This window comes from Rhododendron vialii, chromosome 8a (assembly GCF_030253575.1).
Source record: "Rhododendron vialii isolate Sample 1 chromosome 8a, ASM3025357v1".
NCBI classification, from domain to species: domain Eukaryota; kingdom Viridiplantae; phylum Streptophyta; class Magnoliopsida; order Ericales; family Ericaceae; genus Rhododendron; species Rhododendron vialii.
Window position 1 is genome coordinate 28,783,947 of NC_080564.1, and position 18,183 is coordinate 28,802,129.

An 18,183-nucleotide genomic window follows, 5' to 3' on the forward strand; every position below is an offset into this window, starting at 1 on the left:
TTGACAAATTTCAGTCGCTACATTACAAATTGTTTTGTTTTGAAATGTGCCCCAGTGGAATACATTTGGTATTTAAAGAAGATTAGGACAAATTTCAGTCACTACATTTGAAATTTCAGTCGCTACAAATTTCAGTTCACTTTGCAATTTGGAATTCTCTGTTTTGGCGTCTCCCAATAACTGAAACGGGAGGAAAAAACCCACCGAACAGAGCCCTTGTTGGCTGAAAGCTGGGCATCAACACAGCGCCAAGACGACGTCATTTTGGCGCATAGCACAGTCCCTGCATCCAGTCCGGGCCCTGAGAGGAAACCAACAAGGCGCTGTCTTTGGGCCCCCAAAATTTTGCCGGAACTTAGGGCCCTTGTTTGATATTGTTGCAAATGGATTGTAATTTAGATTGGGTTTGTAGTTAAACAAGTTCGCATGTTGTTTTTCGTGAGACCATGTCTTGGCTTGAACGGGCCCATTCGTTTGATGGAACTAGTAGTTAAGGAAGGTTTGATATTTATTTTCATCATAATCAATATGATGATATTAGTTAGTTAATAGTTAATACCTATATGATGATCTCACAATATTGCGCTTATATTCCTGAGTGTTTAATCCAATATTAATACGATCAAATAAACGGGCCCTTCTTAGTACGTTTTACTCGAGTAACTTAACTCTAATTTTCTATTTGGCTATCATAACCTCTTTGGTCTTTGGTAGTTGTGAAATATTATGTTACCATAGTTTTTTGGTTGTATTATTATGTTTCCTGTTTTGCCTAGGCCATTATTTGTATTTCCTTATTAGTCTAACTTTCCTTGTTATGTGTGTTTTCCTATTTTATTTAGAATTCTTGGTGGCACTACAAGAAAAATTCAATTGGGTGACGAATGAAAATCGTCACAAATTGCATGTTTTTCGTCACAAATAATATAAGTGACGAAAAAAAATTTGTCGACTAAAGGTTGTCGAGGAACCTAGTGACGAAAGCTACTTTTCATCACCTATAATGCCTTTTGATGACGAAATATTGTCACCAAAAAGTGAATAATTGGTGACGAAATTTTTTTCCTTGCTTATTGTGCTTTTTGATGACGAAATTTTTTGTCATCAATTATTCCTTTTAGCGACGAAAAAATTTGTCACCAATGTGACACATCGGTGACGAAATTTTTCGTTGCAAAAAATGTTTTCATATGAGAAAAAAAAATCATTCTTTCTTGCTCTGCTGGGTTTCAAACCCGAGTCCAATGAGTTTTTCTCGCAAATTCCAACCAACTGCACCAAACACACTTTTCAATAAACATTTGAAATATCTAATATATAACACATATGTTTAACATGAAAATATATTTCGAATGTAATTTTGAACCTTTAAACATTAAAATTAGCAAATTTGATAAACATGAAAGTTGTAGGCAATTGAGTTATATTTCAAACCCAATTTGAATTATCTCAATCGGAGTTTTTAGTAAAGAGTTACGTTCGAAATACATTTAGTGACAAAGGGCAATTCATAAATTTCGTCACGAAAGGTGCCCATTTGACGACGAAATATATTTTTTGTCGTTGAAAGTGTTAAAATGGTGACGAAAAATAATTTCGTCACCAAAGTTAAGCATTTGGTGACGAAATAAATATTTCGTTACTAAATTGCTCTCATTTGGTGACGAAATATATTTTTTGTCACCAAATGATTATCTTTGGCGACGAAAAATAATTTCGTCACATTTTTTAAGCTTTCGGCAACAAAAAATGTATTTCGTCACCAAATGGGTAACTTTGGTGACGAAAATATTTTTTTCGTCGTTAAACAGGTATAATTGGTGACGAAATTATTTCGTCACGGAAGTTATCAAAATAATGACGAATTTATTTTTTCGTCGCCAAATATACTCATTTAGTGACGAAATTAAATTCCGTCGCCACTTTTTCGTCACCAATTTTAATTTTTCTTGTAGTGTGGTCAAGTTTTGTAGTCTATATAAAGGCATAACAATGTTTAATTATACAAGTACTAGTTTTTGTCCGTGCCTACGGCACTACGCACCTCGATTAGAATTGTCCGTACCTACGGTACTTGCTAGCTAATGGCTTGAACATTTGTGTGTAGTATGTAATCATCTTCTTAGTGACACGAAAGAGAATTATCCGTGCTCATGACACTCCCCCAACTATATATTTAAACTAGCTACAAAGAACTATCACTTTGCTTATGGAATTTCAGTAAATACCAGATAAAAAAATTTCTAATACCGTTCAACAATTTAACCCGCTTCGAACCTCACCGCCTACCTTATGGAGGAGAGTGTGTCTACACATGTGTTGAAGGTATATAAATAATAAAGTTTAAAAAAAGGTTATAAAGAGACAACAATTCAGGATGATCATGACAAAAGAACACAATAAGCTGAATATATGGGATCGAATATCAAAAAAAGTTTTGGCCAGTAGAACACAATAATCATTGTTTCTTGGTTGGCCAGTGGGAAAAAAATTTCCTTGCCCGGTGGGATTGTATAGTGCAAGTAATGAATGACACTTGCTCCGATCAACCAACCAACTCCCTCCTTGCAATTACGAACCAACCAAACGAAACCAAATACAGTTCAAAAAAAAAAAAACGAAACCAAATCAACAAAACCCTAAAATACAGTTCAAGAAAAAAAACCTAAATCAACCACAATGCTGAGAGATCAATGAATTAAGTTACCAAGATGAAGAACTAGAGTGAATCGTAGTGGGTGTCAATCTACCGTTTGGAGCGGAAAAAAAATCTGTAGCTTTTTTTTTTTATCTGGAAATCTACCGCTTGATATGGCTTCATTAATGCGATGTCAGCTTATTGTGGAAAGTTGTAATTTGTCCAAACAATGTAAGTTATTTACGAAGATGCCATTGATATCTAGACCATTGAATTTGTTTATATGGATAGATAAAATTTGTGTGAGAGAGAAATCTGAACCATTAAAAAGAAATATTCTTTAGGAATATTTCCAAAGAGCCTTCTCTTTTATTATATAGATGAAAGTTCATGACCTAGCTTCTCACCGTACTTATTTTTTCCTTACGCCCTTTTCCCTAACTGTCAGTTAGCCACAAATCAAAACCAAGGGAATGACTTCGGTGTCTCCGGTCATTTTGGGGACACCGTAATTTTTGGCATAACAAAATCATTATGAGTATAACCAAAATCCATTACAAGCATAACAGAATCATAGCAAGGCATAACTAATACCATAGCAAGACATAACTTATTTGTTATGCCTTGGTTGGGTTTAGTTACGCCTTGGTTGGTTTTTTGGATATTCCTTGATTATGCTTTGTTTGGGTTCTGTTATACTTGTAATTGATTTTAGTTATGTTCTTAATAGTAAAGTTATGCCAAAAATTATGGTGTTCCTAAAATGACCGGAGACACCATAGAAAACCAAAGCAAAATTCCCACTGCTTCAAGAAAGCCCTAAACCCTTTTTTTCTTCTTTTTCTTTCAACCAGGAACCAGAAGTTCAGTGCACGCATATTGTAGTAGTAGCAGTAGGCTTTGAAGACTCTTCGGCGAGAAGGCGAAGAAGAGAGAGAGGATATGACGGGGCCAACGGTGGCGATGGAGCCGGTGGAGCCACAATCGCTCAAGATGAATCGCGCTCTCAATCTCTTCTCTCCTGATCTCCATGCCCAATTCCCCCTTCCCAACCCCGATGGTAAGAAGATAAGGATGAGCCAGAAGTTTAATGCCGAGTATGGAGGGATAAAGAGCACGAGCAGTCAGCCTCTGACTCACGCAAAGTCGGGAAGTCAAGATCAAGCCCAAGAAGGATTTGCTCCTTCGAATGCTTTAGCTCTTGCAGGTCCCGAAAATTCCAAGGATCCACCGAATGGAGGAGCTCAAACTGATTTATTTGTTGGTCCGACTGTGCAAACAAAGGGACTTGATGGTGATCTTTCTGGGGAAAGCAGTGCCATTGTTTCTGCTTCTGGTTCATCTGAGTGGAATTTCTCAACGTCAGCCATTATAGAAAGAACTCCAAGCAGATGGCTACGTCCTGTTTGGCATGCACCATGGAAAAACTACAGGGTGATTAGTGGCCATTTGGGATGGGTGAGACTATTGCATTTGATCCAAGTAATAAGTGGTTCTGTACTGGCTCTGCAGATCGTACGATAAAGATTTGGGATGTGGCGACCGGAAGGCTAAAGCTCACACTAACTGGGCACATTGGACAAGTACGAGGCCTTGCCGTCAGCAATAAACACCCATATATGTTCTCTGCTGGTGATGACGAACAAGTTAAATGCTGGGACCTAGAGCAGAACAGGGTTATCCGGTCTTACCCTGGTCATCAAAGTGGAGTGTATTGCATGGCTTTTCATCCTACTAGGGACATTCTACTCACAGGTGGTCGCGATTCTGTCTGTCGGGTCTGGGATATCCGTACCAACATGCAGTGTCTTGCATTGTTTGGGCATAAGAATACAGTTTGCTCAGTTTTTACTCGACCTACAGATCCACAAGTTATAACTGGCTCCCATGATACGACGATAAAGTTTTGGGACCTTAGACATGAATCGCATGATAAAACAATGCCAACTCTCACGAACCATAAAAAATCTGTGCGAGCAATGGCTCTACATCCTACAGAGAACTGTTTTGCATCTGCGTCGGCTGACAATATAAAAAAATTGGACCTTCCGAAAGGAGAATTTATGCACAACATGCTCTCTCAGCAAAAAACCATCATCAATGCAATGGCAGTCAATGAAAACGGTGTAATGGTCACAGGAGGTGACAATGGAAGTTTATGGTTCTGGGATTGGAAGAGTGGTCATAATTTCCAGCAATCCCAAACAATTGCACAGCCCGGCTCGCTGGACAGTGAAGCCGATATCTATGCCTGCTCTTACGATGTTACCGGTACAAGACTAGTCACTTGCGAAACCGACAAGACAATAAAGATGAGGAAAGAGGACGAAAATGCCACCCCTGAAACTCATCCTCTCCACTTCAGACCACCTAAAGATATCAGAAGGTTCTAATTCATAGTCGTCTCTACAAGCCCAATCGTTCTTTTCCAGGCTGTGAGGATATCATAAAGCTTTATAAAGATGTGATCCCATTTCGAATGGTGACAGTGTAAGCAAGTTTGGAGGGTCTTTAGCAAGAAAATTAGGTTCTTGGCAATTCTCTTTTGTTGTCAGTAGTACCGTGTTTGCTTTCGGTATATCTTTTTTTATAATTTGTTCAATGTCTTTTTCTTCACTTTTCGAGAAAGTAAACTTTTCCAATGCATTCCCTACCATTTTAACAAGGTTTATCCTAAGCAGGGTCTATTGGGTAAACAGGTTTGGGAAAGCATGGTCCATTGATGTTTTCTAATTCAACATTATAAATTTTTTGTATACTTAAACGTGTTTGAATTAGTTCTGTTTAAAAAAATAAATAAATAATTGTTTGAGGTTCCCATCTTAGAAATTTTCTTTGGAGCTCGAAAATCCTGTCTAGACGATCACGTTCTGCATGTATATTTACGTGTGCGTCTATGCATATATCAATATCGTACATCTACATCATCTCTTCTCTTCATTGCAAGAAAAGCTTTTGAAAGATGGACCAAAAATTGACCAGTTTTTGAGTCGATAACATGGGTCACGGGCCATTCGACTCATTCAAATGGGCCTTTAGATATTTTTTTTTGGAAAAATGACGGCTTAAGGATGTGTTTTGATAATTAATACCCGTCAATGACATTTTCAGCATTAACAAATGTTCTCAGCATGTCATTGGTGGGTATTAATTATCAAAACACGTCATGGGCCGTCATTTTCCTTATTTTTTCCCCAGAACTCTCACATCTTTTGGGCCAACAAATCGTCAGCAACCAATTACCAAAATATAAAGACCTAACGGTCCACCCTGTACTTATTTTTTGAATTAAAAATATTATATTGTAAGAGAATGATCTATCTCGTAAAACAAAAAATAAGAGCCTTAATAGAACGGGGTTACTACATATTTCTTAAGCCCGTTTGACTTTAAAATAAAAGGCCCCACAAATAGCAGAAATTTTTTGGTGCACCCCACTGGACTTCGACTCACTTGAAACAAGAACTAAACAAACTGGGCGGCCCATCAATTGGTGCCAAATTTGAGTATAAATACAAGTAGTATAACTTAGGGGCCGTAAATGGGCACATTTATGCACCTATCATGTAAACTCTATAAATTCACGTAGGCCCCTAACGCTTATCACCATCTAATTATTGATATTCCAGGGTAAAGTTGTCCACCAAATGGACCACTCAAACTTCTTTAAGCGATTAGACTGGACTTTATGTAAGCATTATTTGTTGTGCATAAGATTTGTTTTGTATTTTTTATTTACAGTAGTAACTTAGGACTTAATTGTACCATTTCGTGTAGTCGAAGATTCTAAACAATTGTTAATTAACACTCAATGAAAGCTAATTGATAAGGAATGGGGATTATTTATGTTGCTTTATGTAGAAAATTAGAGATGAGACACTAAAAAGTCTAGATCACGTGATCGTGGAATCAAATTCAGAGCTAGATATGAGTTAAAGCCTGTGGTGCAGTTGTACATTTACAAATTTTAGGGACCCTTCTTATTTTGGTACCCCTTGTGATAGTCCAACAAAAAGAGCCCCACCTTTAATCTTCGCTTTAGGCTCCGAAATGTCAGAGCCATTGATCAAAATCTCCCAAACAGGGAAGAAAAAGAAGAAGAAATGGCCATGACCAGATTATGCGATGGGGCTATTACAAACTGATGTTAGGATCTCACATGAATAATTCAAGTCGTTAATTAATTTTGAACTAAATTTTTGAGTGTCCTTACAAAAACATGAGTTCAATTGGGACATGTATAAGCAGTTGATTCAATTTCTAATTTTTCATTCGTTCAAGCGTTCTCTCCTCTATATGAATTGCTCTCACCACTAAATGAGAATGAAAACTTGAAACATTGAATCAACTATTGAGGTTTAAGATGGATTGGTTCGAGGTTTTATGCTTGCACTTGTGGTTCGAAATTGGTTGGAACCATTTGTATAATTGATACTCCGTAGTAGATTAATCGGAATATCCGCTAGAGAAAATAGATACATATGTCACAAATAATAAGTAGTTAATTAACTATCGAGGTAATTGGTGGAGTATTATTTGTTAGTGGTTATATTTATTTACAATTAAACTTATCATAAAATCCTAACTTAGATGGATTTTGATAAATAGTGACTTTTTGTTATTTCATGATTGTCAATATACTTAGTGAATTGATTAAATATGAAAACAAGTTATAATTTTCTAATCTCCTGTACAGATGTGGAACCGTTTAACAAAAACGGAATGTAGTTGCATGGTTTAGATTGTTTTGATTCCATAAATTTCTTGGGTCAGTTAGATTCTCACAATTATTGGAACCATGAACTATATATGATTTGGTTTTAGATTTTTTATGGAGCTGGACCAATCGGATTCATAATCCCCCTCACGCATAAACTGGCCCCGAAAACCGAGTAGTAAAAAAAATCCAATATGTGGCCTATTGCCAAAAATAACACACATTAGTGAACTGCAAGATTTGTCGATGAATTAGTCGACAAATAAATAAAACTGTTAATCCCAATGGATTCGCCTCGCCTGGTGGTTTTTCTCTTAGCTTTGAAACCTTTCAAGTGCTATCAATTTCTTTTGGGGTCAGTCTGTACGGAACTTTGCCCCGACTTTAATGGGACCCCACCGGTGGACGATAGCATTGTTCCTATAGAATTAGCCGAGGTGGGATCAAAAAAAAAAAAAAAAAAACGAAATTGTGTTATCCAAATTCCAATACAAGGCTGATAGTAACCTTCACCATTGACTTAAAAGGATTTGAATATTTGCATGGGTCGATGGATAGATATATATTATATACAGATAGATGGATAGAGATCGACAATATCCTGTTTAAAGCAGCTTAATCCTAAACCAGTAATGCTACACGCACAGCAACTGTGCACAGATTTTGTGCACAGATTTTTTGTGGGGCCCACTACGGGTCCCACACAAATAATCCGAGTCATTCATTAAATGTAAAATATTTTTTCAAGGCACCCCACCAAAAATCAGCTCAATCCGATATCTATAAGTGTTTGATTCAATCATTTAACTTTTCATTATCCTGAGATTCGAATGAAAAGTTAAATGATTGAATCAGGCATGTATGAGTATCGGATTGAGCTGATTTTTTGCGAGGGCCCTTAAAAAAATGTTTTACATTTAATGAACGGCTCGGATTATTTGTGTGGGACCCATAGTGGGCCCCACAAAAAATTTATGCACAAAATCTGTGCACAGTTGCTGTACGTGTAGCATTACTGATCCTAAACAGAGTTTCTAATGGGTTCAAACTCTCTATGCAGCTAATAAAATATTTGGGTAAATTTTCGTAGTCGTTCCTCTAGTTTTACGGTTGTCTCAATTTCATCCCTCTAGTTTCAATTGTCTCAATTTCGTCCCTGTAGTTTGTTTTACGTTCCAAATTGGTAAAATCGTTAACACCGTTAATGAAACTAACGGGAAAATATGATTAAAAAATTAAGTGCTCCAGTTTTCAATCCGGTTGAATCGGTGCGAGATCTTATTTTTTTGATCATTTTATTCTAGATGGTCGTAATGAATTTTTGGCGCTGAGGCCTTTCAATGAGCGACCATCTAGGATAAAATGATAAAAAAAAAAAAAGATCTCGCACCGGTTCAACCGGATTGAAAATTGGAGCACTTAATTTTTTTAATTATATTTTTTCCGTTAATTTCATTAACGGTGTTAACGATTTTACCAATTTGGAACGTAAAATAAACTACATGGACGAAATTGAGACAACCGTAAAACTAGATGGACGACTACGAAAATTTGCCCTAAATATTTTGATGCGACTTAATTAATTTGATCACTCTAATTAATCTTGCCTCAAAGTTAAGAGTGTTAATCTAATCTTGGCTCAAGGAGGAGAGCAGTCAGTAATCCAACTTTGAAAGTGTACAACTCCGTATGCGATCACATTGGATCGAGGTGCCCTCTCAGATTATCTCGAAGGAGTCCAAAGGTGTAGCATAACCAAAGGTAAAATTTTAAGTACTGTAATTTTTACTTCCTGCATCTGCGTGCAATAATTTGAGTAACCATCTGTGTTTGATTGCAATTTCGTGCTAAATGAGCGAATTTGTGAAGCTATACGCTCAGATGTAGGCCCGGTCTTGAGGGAAAGCCAAGAAACCAGCCGTCTTTGAGCCCCCAAAAATTTGCCAAAACCGAAGGCCCTTGTTAATTTTAGTATTTTTGCAGATAGATTGATACAGTTTGGCGTTTGTACTTAATCAAGCTCGCAATGTTGTCTTTCGAGAGACATACTTATTTTCGTCATACTGATAGCGATGAGATTAATTACTATATCCCAGCTCATAATATTATATCTCACAATTTATGCACTTCTATATCCGATCACCCGATACAGATATGTGATCTCCTATAATATAAAAGTCTTGTTCCCTGCACGTAGTACAAGTTTTTTACTGAGTAAAAGTTTGAGCAATAATACTTTTGACTCAATACGATACTCACATCCTGACAGACTATGGAGCACGGGTACCGGTACGCGGTACGGGTACGGGTACAGGAAACGACAAAACCCCAAAAAAGTAGGGTACGGGTACGGCGGGGGTACGGCATATATATATATATATATATATAATGTTTTTCTATTTTTTATTGCATAAAATGAAATATAAACCCATTCTACCAACAAAAAGCAAAATCAGTACAAATATGCATATCTACTGCATATCTATTAGTATTCAGAATTTCAGATACATATATACATATACATTACACATGCATACATTTGTACATATATACAAAGAGAGAGACTATTCCGATCCATAAAAAAAATATACAGAGAGAGACGAAGAGAGAGATGGACAAAGAGAGAGGGGTGTTTATAAATGACAAATAAATTACACAATAAGCCCACATTTTATAATTATTTACAAAAAAATCCCAAAAATTTTGAAAAAATTTCATTTTGGGCTAAAACGTACCCTTGCCGTACCCACGCCGTACCAGTACCCGGTACGGGTACGGGTACGGGTACGAGTACGGCGACATTTTCGAAGTACCCGTGCTTCATAGCTGACAGACAAACAACTCCTGGTACGTTTTACCGACTAACTTAACTCTTACTCCCTCCGTCCCTTTTTAAGTGTCCTGCTTCGTAACTCTAACTTATTAAGAAAACATTATCATTACACCTTTCACATCAACTTTTACTTCCACTTTCCCTACTTACCTTCTTTGGAAATATCATCATTACACTTTTACTCACTAACTTTTCAAAATGAAATCTACTTTTAGGGGCAAAATGGGAAATGTATCTACTTTTACCCACTAACTTTATAAAATGGATACTTATTAAGGAACAGCCCAAAATAAAATACTGTACATTAAAAAGATGACGGAGGGAGTAACATTTTGTTTGGCTAGCCAACCCTTTTTGGTCTTTGGAAGAGTCTTTTTTTTTTCCTTTTTTTTGCCAAGTTGGTCTTTGGTAGGTTTGGCTTGCTTTTAGTGCATCTTTTTTTAATAGTAATTTAATCCCTGTCTTTTTCTTCACTTTTCCATAAAGTAAAACTTTTTCGAACACATTCACTTCCAGATTACAAAATTTTATCCCAAGCAGGGCCTTATTATTAAATATACTAGGTTATTCGAAAGTTTTTGTAATTTGACTTTATTTGAATTAGTTTTTATCTTGTGAAATATTCTCTTTTAACTAGTGTTTGTTGAGAGTCCCATGTTGCAAATTTGTTTGGAGCCCTAAAAAATCCTCTGGATGATGATCATGTTGTGCGTATATGATGACATTAGACAATGGGCTGTATCAAAAAAGTGGTCCTTTGTTTCGTGTGGTAGGAGATGTAACAGTGCTGCGCACTAGATTGCTTCTCACTGTAGGGAAAGGAACTTTTTGAGTTTTTCGGGTTGTATTCCGCCCGCTTTAGTTTCCATCATATCCAATGATATATCTTGAGCTGGTTTCTTTGGAATACAATGACATTTAAAAAAAAAAAAAATGTTGTGCGTATATGTGTTTACGTGTGCGCCTACACCTATAATCGTACATCTACATCACCTCTTCATTTTGCAAGAAAATGCTTTCAGAAAGAGGAACCAAAAAATTGACCAGCCGGTTTTGATGTTTACCCACTACTATCCACAAAGGTCACGTATATGAAAATGACATGGGCTTTGTTTCTTTGGTTGACGCTCAAAGTCGTCTCCTCTCGCAGCCGACAACCCTAATTTGTCTCTGAGATTCTTTGAGCCTTTTTCTCAATCAAGGTAGGATATGTGTAAGTCGTTATTGTTGTATACATTCTTCGTCGTAATTTTTCTAGGCCAAATTATGAATATCTCGACTAATTTTGAGAGACCATTCTTACCGCCCACTTGTAGTTGTCCTAGTTAAAATTAAAGCAAAACTCTGTTTGAATTAACCTCAGAAAAATTTGATAACACATTGATCGAGACCTTAGGAGGAGAAGCAAGACCTTAGGACACAGGTCTTTACCACTAGGTCAACGTATTGTTGCTGTTACTATGTTACCATTGGTCAATTCTTGAAGGTCTAACTATATACGTTCTTTTGATTCGTAGATTTTAGTGACGGAACTGAATTGTTTGGCAACAAGTAGTAGCAATCTAATAAACGAGTTTCTAAAAGTTGAAAGGTAGGCTAGCATCACTACTTGTTCTCTTAATTCAGGATTTAAACTGCGACAACGAGATACGTATCAGTATAGATGGAGCAACTAAATCTCATAGTATAATAAAAAAAATAAAATTGATATGTTGAAAATTTCTCATTACATTGCGATTAACATGATACGTCACAGTAGAATTTTTTTTTTTGGTAACGGAGCAACAACCTTACAACTAGGCCACTAAATGGACCCAATTGCACAACCCAACCTTCCAGAAGAGCTAGTGCGGCCACACCAGTCACAGCCCCCTCCACTTACTACAAGGTACTTACCCTTTGGAGAATCAAATCCCAGACTTTAAAAAGTACTTCCATAATCTAGACATTCGCCTGAACCACAACCATTAGATCAAATCCTGGGTGCGTAGAGTAGATATTTACTCTCTTTAAAACCTAACCTAAACCCATTGCCCAACTTTACTACTCAATTGTTTTTATTACTCGGGAAATGAAATTTTATTTTCCCTTCTCTTCTTTACGTGCATCAAACCCTTTGTGTGAATTTGATCTCCGTAAGAGTAAACAAAACATTAAAAAAAAAAACAAAAACAAAACAGGAGGAACACAGTGTGAATACATGCCTCGTTTCCAGAGAACCATGTAATGTTGCTTACATGTTGCTCCACCCATCCCAATTATTTAAGCGTCCAATACGGTTTTGTGTGTTATTTTCAATGGCTTATATCTCTCAACACATATTATGTTTTATATTTTCAAAATCATTGTCTTATAAAAATAATTGAAATCTATCAAATAATATCTATATTATATATTTTTAGTAATACATATTGAGAGATATAAACAATTGAAAATAATACGCAGAACAATAATGGACACTTAAATTGGGATAAAGGGAATACTACCAATCATTTACGTAACGACAAATTATATCGTAAAGACATTATCTAATTTTTTGTTAAGAAATTAGGATACAAAAAGTGGCGAACATTATATAATGACGATATTTTATTCGTAAAGAATACCACGTAATATTTCGGGAGTACTCAGTAACTCCCCGCTTTATATTCTCATCAATCATCATATACGAAGACTGTGGGGGTCAATAGTCTGGCAAAGGACGTTAACATTAGTTTAGAATTTATCGATAGAAACTTCGTAGGAAGCAGCCTTCACCAGACCGGAGCGGCAAATCTACTTTTAACAGCAGCACCCTGTTTAATGCCCAATACCAACGTTACCCTCAGGGCCTCCCTCATCCCCCACTTGTCCACCGCAAACAAGAAGAAAATTTAGATATAGATTTGTCTCTCCGGTCTCCACCTACCTTTACTCTCTCTCTCTCTCTCTCTCTCTCCCTCTCTCTCCCGAATTCTGCAGAGACTGACTCGTGCTTCACGGGGTAAGAACAAGTCTTCATATTTAATGTAACTGTTTTTCTTTTTGCCAAGTTTAATTGAGTAGACATTTTCTGGTAAATTTTGCTGGGTTTTTTTTTGTATTTTCTTTTGGGTGCCTATTGGTAAATGTATCTGGGTAGCATGATTGGATTATTGTGGTTCTCCCAGTTTTTGAAGTCATTTTCGTATTGTGCTTTCTGGGTTGAATAGGGGGAAGCAGTGTTGTGCATTGAATGATTTGTTTTGTGGAATTAGGTTTCTGATCCTGACGGGTCAAGAATTGCTATGATTTCTGATTCCAAAGGCAAGATTAGTGCTTCAGTTGCCGACCGGATAGTACCCGCATTTTTTCTGTCTTTTTATTTTCTGGGTTACCGACAATTCCATTGAAACATTAAACAAAACAAAGTTAAAGGAAGGCATATTTTCCAAGTAGGCAAATCTACCATGGACAACTAATAAGAATTTGTTAAGGCAGCCATGACACAACGGTAAGGTTGCCTCGGTGTGACCTGGTGGTCACGGGCTACGAATCAAGGAAACCACCTCTCTATCCAACAATTCCAATTTCCAACCCTTCTCCTGACCTGCAGTAGTGGGAACCTCTTGCACTTGTAGCCCTTTCTTTTGGGGTGAAGATTGACAAAGAGCCTTTCATCCTACCACCACTGCTATAAAAAGTACGGTATCTATCCTGATTTTCTTGTTAAAGCGCCTGGAGCCCAATGTTCAGTGTCATTAATGAATTCCATAAAGTTCTTTACTTTATAATCTATTTATGCAATTCATGAATAATTCCACAATTCTGCAATGATTGCAGTTCCTGTCTGTCATCATGCCTGCCAAAATTCATATGTGAAATTTGTAAAATAGTTTTGATATTAGAACTATCTAGCTTCTGGAAACCATTGTGATACTAGGTAATTCTTATTAGTCCCCAAGTTGGATTATATTTTGCAGGTATCAAAGTAGTAACTTTTGTTGAACTTGCTCTCTTTTACAAGCAATGTTTTTTATGATGTTGCTAGGCTTAAATTCTTGGGTAGGTACAGAGTTTACCTTTTCCCATCTTTGACTTCTGCAATTATGGGATTCCGAATTAAAGAGCAGTTGCAGGGTTTTTTTTATTTTTTCATTTCTTGCTCTAACCATGACAAGACTTTGCTGAATTAAGTTGATACCATCTGGTTGTGAGTCTTGCGACTATTGTCAAAACTGAGCTCATCTGCTCTGTTAGGAATGTTATAATTGCTTATCTTTCTTTTAAGTTGTGTTATTATCTTACCTTATAGACAGAAGAAGTCACAGTTGTTAGATGTTGCAGAGTCTCTGTGAATTGTAAACGGCATGGGAGGCAAAATATCTAAACGGGCAACTACAGGACGGTATTCATCATATGGATCAAGTTCAAATACATGGAGTAACCAGGATTATCCATCATATACTCAACCAAGCCAACCCTATCCATCATATACTCAACCAAGCCAACCCTATGTGCCACCAACTCCGCCTCAAAGTTATGGTTCAAAAAGGAAGCTTGAGAGGAAATACTCAAAAATAGATGACAACTACAGCAGCCTAGAACAGGTAACATTAAAATTTTTTGTTGTGATGTAACGGCAATATGGTATATGTGTGCATCTGAACCATAGCAAAGGAAAAATATCACTTACGTATAAAATTTACCCTAAAATTTGAAATGCTTCTGCCTCACCCTATGTGTGGTTAAACGCCTCGCAATTTGAAAACACTTTTATTGGCTTTTGATCATCCTTGTGTGAGGTGGCTATTAAAAACTAGATGTGGTCCTCACTTACTAGGAATTATCCCCGTACATAGGTGATTCCTTATGAAAACCTCTTTTGAAAATTACAACCTAGCCATTTGTACAGGTTACTGATGCTTTAGCACGTGCTGGCCTGGAGTCTTCAAATCTTATTGTCGGCATTGATTTCACCAAGAGTAATGAGTGGACAGGTCTGGTATCATCTGAGTTAGTAGTTATTTTGGTTTGCTGCACTGATATGTACTCAACTTTTGTCGATGCTGGTAATAGGTGCCAGGTCATTTCACGGGAGAAGCCTGCATCACATTGGGGATGAAACTAATCCTTATGAACAAGCAATATCAATTATTGGAAGGACATTGTCTTCATTTGATGAGGATAACTTAATTCCTTGCTTCGGATTTGGAGATGGTATCTTTCTAGCGAAAAACATCAAACATCCCATTTTGAGTATTATTCTCTAGATAATTGAGACCATATGTGATAAAATCATTGCAGCATCAACGCATGACCAGGAAGTCTTCAGTTTCTATCCAGATGAGAGGTTTTGCAATGGATTTGAAGAAGTTTTAGAAAGATATAGAGAATTGGTCCCTCAGCTGCGACTTGCAGGTTTCATACAATTCGTTTGTTTTTGTTGTTGTTCTTATACTAGTTGTATTCAGCAGCTTATGGTATTTTGGTGTGTGTCTGTGACAGGGCCAACATCATTTGCTCCTGTTATTGAAATGGCTATCACCATTGTTGAACAAAGTGGTGGTCAGTATCATGTTTTAGTCATAATAGCTGATGGACAGGTATCTCTCTTACGGACTTTGAAGTTAAAGACAATATTTTATCGAGGGTAGTTTTGCATGAAATGCCTAATGCCCCCGAAAATTTTGCAAACTGCACACATTCATGCTTTGGCCTGATGTGCCTGAAGGTGTTCTACGGTGGAAGTAGAAAGTAGTACTTGATTTATTTGTGGAAAATGTTGAAAGAAGCCTACATGACTTCGCTGCTTATTAAAACATTAAACTTACAACATTAGTGACTTGGTTTTGAGTCTCAAGTTTTGCTTTGTTGATCATATTTCAGACTCTCGAGATCTTACTAATTAGTGGGGGTTGTCATAGGTCACAAGAAGTGTTGATACTGGAAATGACCAGTTAAGCCCGCAGGAAAAGAAAACCGTTGAGGCAATTGTGAAAGCAAGGTAACTCAATCAATAACCCTTTTTTGGTGGTAATTCCTTTGAAAACACTTCCAAATGTGCTTTCTGTCATTTGCAGTGAATACCCGTTGTCAATAATTTTAGTTGGGGTTGGAGATGGACCATGGGACATGATGAGGGAATTTGATGACAATATTCCTGCCCGAGCGTTTGATAATTTCCAGGCAAGTATACGTAGGAGAAAAATTCACCTGTATTGTATTATTTTGAAGTCTGTCTTGTTCTTGTCATTCTGGTCTTATTATCCCAAATTGTTGTTTTTTCCTTTTCAGTTTGTAAATTTTACAGAACTTATGTCGAAGAATCTGGATAGATCAAGGAAAGAAGCAGCATTTGCTCTTGCAGCCTTAATGGAAATACCTTCTCAGTATAAAGCAACATTAGAGCTTAATATATTGGGGTAGGTAACATTTTGTATATTCTCTTTGTTTGGGTGTTTGGTCCATGGACAAATTATTTATTCTGTCTTACATTGTTCAATCAGTGCAACTAGAGGGAAGGCTATAGACAGGGTTCCTCTTCCTCCTCCTCACTATGGTTCGGCTTCTTTTGCAAGACCAAAATCTTCACAGTCTAGCAGTTCCCGCCCAAGTGCACCTATTTCTGACAGGCACGATGCGTTTGGTGGGACAACACGACCTACAAGTTCTTCTTCTGACAGCCATGTAAGTTTATTCTCTCCTAAATGTCTCGTCGGTAGTACAATAGTATCAAGACCTTTTACTTTTGCGTGATTCCCTCATTCTTTTCCCCTGTTTGTGCATATGTACTCATAGGTTTGCCCGATATGCCTCACTGACCCAAAGAATATGGCTTTTGGCTGTGGACATCAGGTAGAGCAGTTTTTTACGCTCCATTTGTGTAGGCACATTTTCTGATGGTATTTTTTGTGGATAAAATTTTCATAAAAAACAGTTTCTTGTGTTTGGTTGCAACCCGGAAAATGCTGGTGTAGTGATGGTGGTGGTTAGGTTGTGGGGGTTGTGGTTGAGTGGTAGTGGTGGTAGTAGTGCTGATCCAACGAATTGTTTTCCACCATCACCATTAAAAAACTAGAAATGCATTCTTGCCGAATCAACCCATTTTCTGTTGCGCCAAACACTAGGAAATATAGAAAACATTCTCCAAAGTGATCATCTGCTGGGGAAAAAAAAAAAAGTGAATGTTATTGCCAGATTCCTTCTTACCAAAGAAAGGTTGAATCCACACATGAGTTGCTTATTGTCTATTTTCCAGACTTGCTGTGACTGTGGGCAAGACCTTCAACTATGCCCCATCTGTCGATGCACCATTGAATATCGGATAAAGCTCTATTAGATGGCATATGATGTTGCCAAAAAAATTCATTGCTACTGACAGCAGCTCTCAGACGCAGGTTCTTTGCACGTTGTCTTCTTAATGTCGTTGCTAGTGGGTATAACAGAATGCTGCACAATTTTTTTGGCATAACTTGTTCTTGCTAGTGGTTCTTTGCACGTTGTCTTTGTCTTCTTAATGTCTTCTTGTGCTGTGTACATATGTCACTTTTCATTGATCCCGTATGGAAGATTCGCTTATGCTCATTATAACCTCCTGTTGTTGGGTTGTACAGAGTGTTTGCATTGGCCTTTTTTCTCTCCATAACATGGATTGCAATATCTGTAGCATTACAAGCTGTTTGCTGGATTTAATTGATTCATCGACTCTTTTTGTCATTTGAGTATATCTAATTGACAAGTAGTCGTAAATGCTATTTACTTTGGCTTCTGATTTTGATAGCGCGGGCCTTATAGTTTTTCCTCGCGCATCATGGATGATATTGTGTCTGGATTGGGTTTTTTCCAGAAACGAATGGGGAAAAACTAAATGCAGGACATATATCACTTTTCGACATAAACATCGTTGGACTAAGCAGCATTGTTCTGCATGGGTGATGAAACCATCTACATCTTTTAGCTGCTAATTTGTATCTTGGATTTGATGAAAGAATGTTATAGCAAATTGACATGAAAGAAGATAATTGTCTTTTTGTT

The 18,183-nt window shown here is 37.1% G+C and overlaps 1 protein-coding gene and 1 pseudogene across 3 annotated transcripts; both read left to right on the forward strand.

Moving 5' to 3' along the window:
• Window positions 1-3,501: 3,501 nt before the first annotated feature.
• Window positions 3,502-5,269, forward strand: LOC131335920 (protein pleiotropic regulatory locus 1-like; annotated as a pseudogene).
• Window positions 5,270-12,867: 7,598 nt separating this feature from the next.
• On the forward strand, window positions 12,868-17,865 carry LOC131335923 (E3 ubiquitin-protein ligase RGLG2-like). 3 transcript variants are annotated; one of them, XM_058371480.1, is made up of 13 exons: window positions 12,883-13,171; window positions 13,763-13,849; window positions 14,494-14,756; window positions 15,062-15,146; window positions 15,226-15,366; window positions 15,454-15,567; window positions 15,655-15,752; window positions 16,074-16,153; window positions 16,230-16,335; window positions 16,444-16,571; window positions 16,656-16,836; window positions 16,948-17,004; window positions 17,408-17,865. In XM_058371480.1, the coding sequence occupies exons 3-13, from the start codon at window positions 14,517-14,519 to the stop codon at window positions 17,486-17,488; spliced, it is 1,311 nt and encodes a 436-aa protein (XP_058227463.1). In that variant the 5' UTR covers window positions 12,883-13,171; window positions 13,763-13,849; window positions 14,494-14,516; the 3' UTR covers window positions 17,489-17,865. The 3 variants fall into 3 exon arrangements, with proteins under 3 accessions (XP_058227462.1, XP_058227463.1, XP_058227465.1); XM_058371479.1 differs by lacking the exon at window positions 13,763-13,849 and having other exon boundaries at window positions 12,868-13,171; XM_058371482.1 differs by lacking the exon at window positions 13,763-13,849 and having other exon boundaries at window positions 14,462-14,756.
• Window positions 17,866-18,183: the final 318 nt, after the last annotated feature.

Coding starts and splice junctions, on each gene's coding strand:
- LOC131335923 (XM_058371479.1), top strand. CDS start 14,517: ATGGGAGGCAAAATATCTAAACGGGCAACTACAGGACGGTATTCATCA. Junction 14,757..15,061: donor ACTACAGCAGCCTAGAACAG/GTAACATTAAAA, acceptor CCATTTGTACAG/GTTACTGATGCTTTAGCACG. Junction 16,837..16,947: donor GTTCTTCTTCTGACAGCCAT/GTAAGTTTATTC, acceptor ATGTACTCATAG/GTTTGCCCGATATGCCTCAC.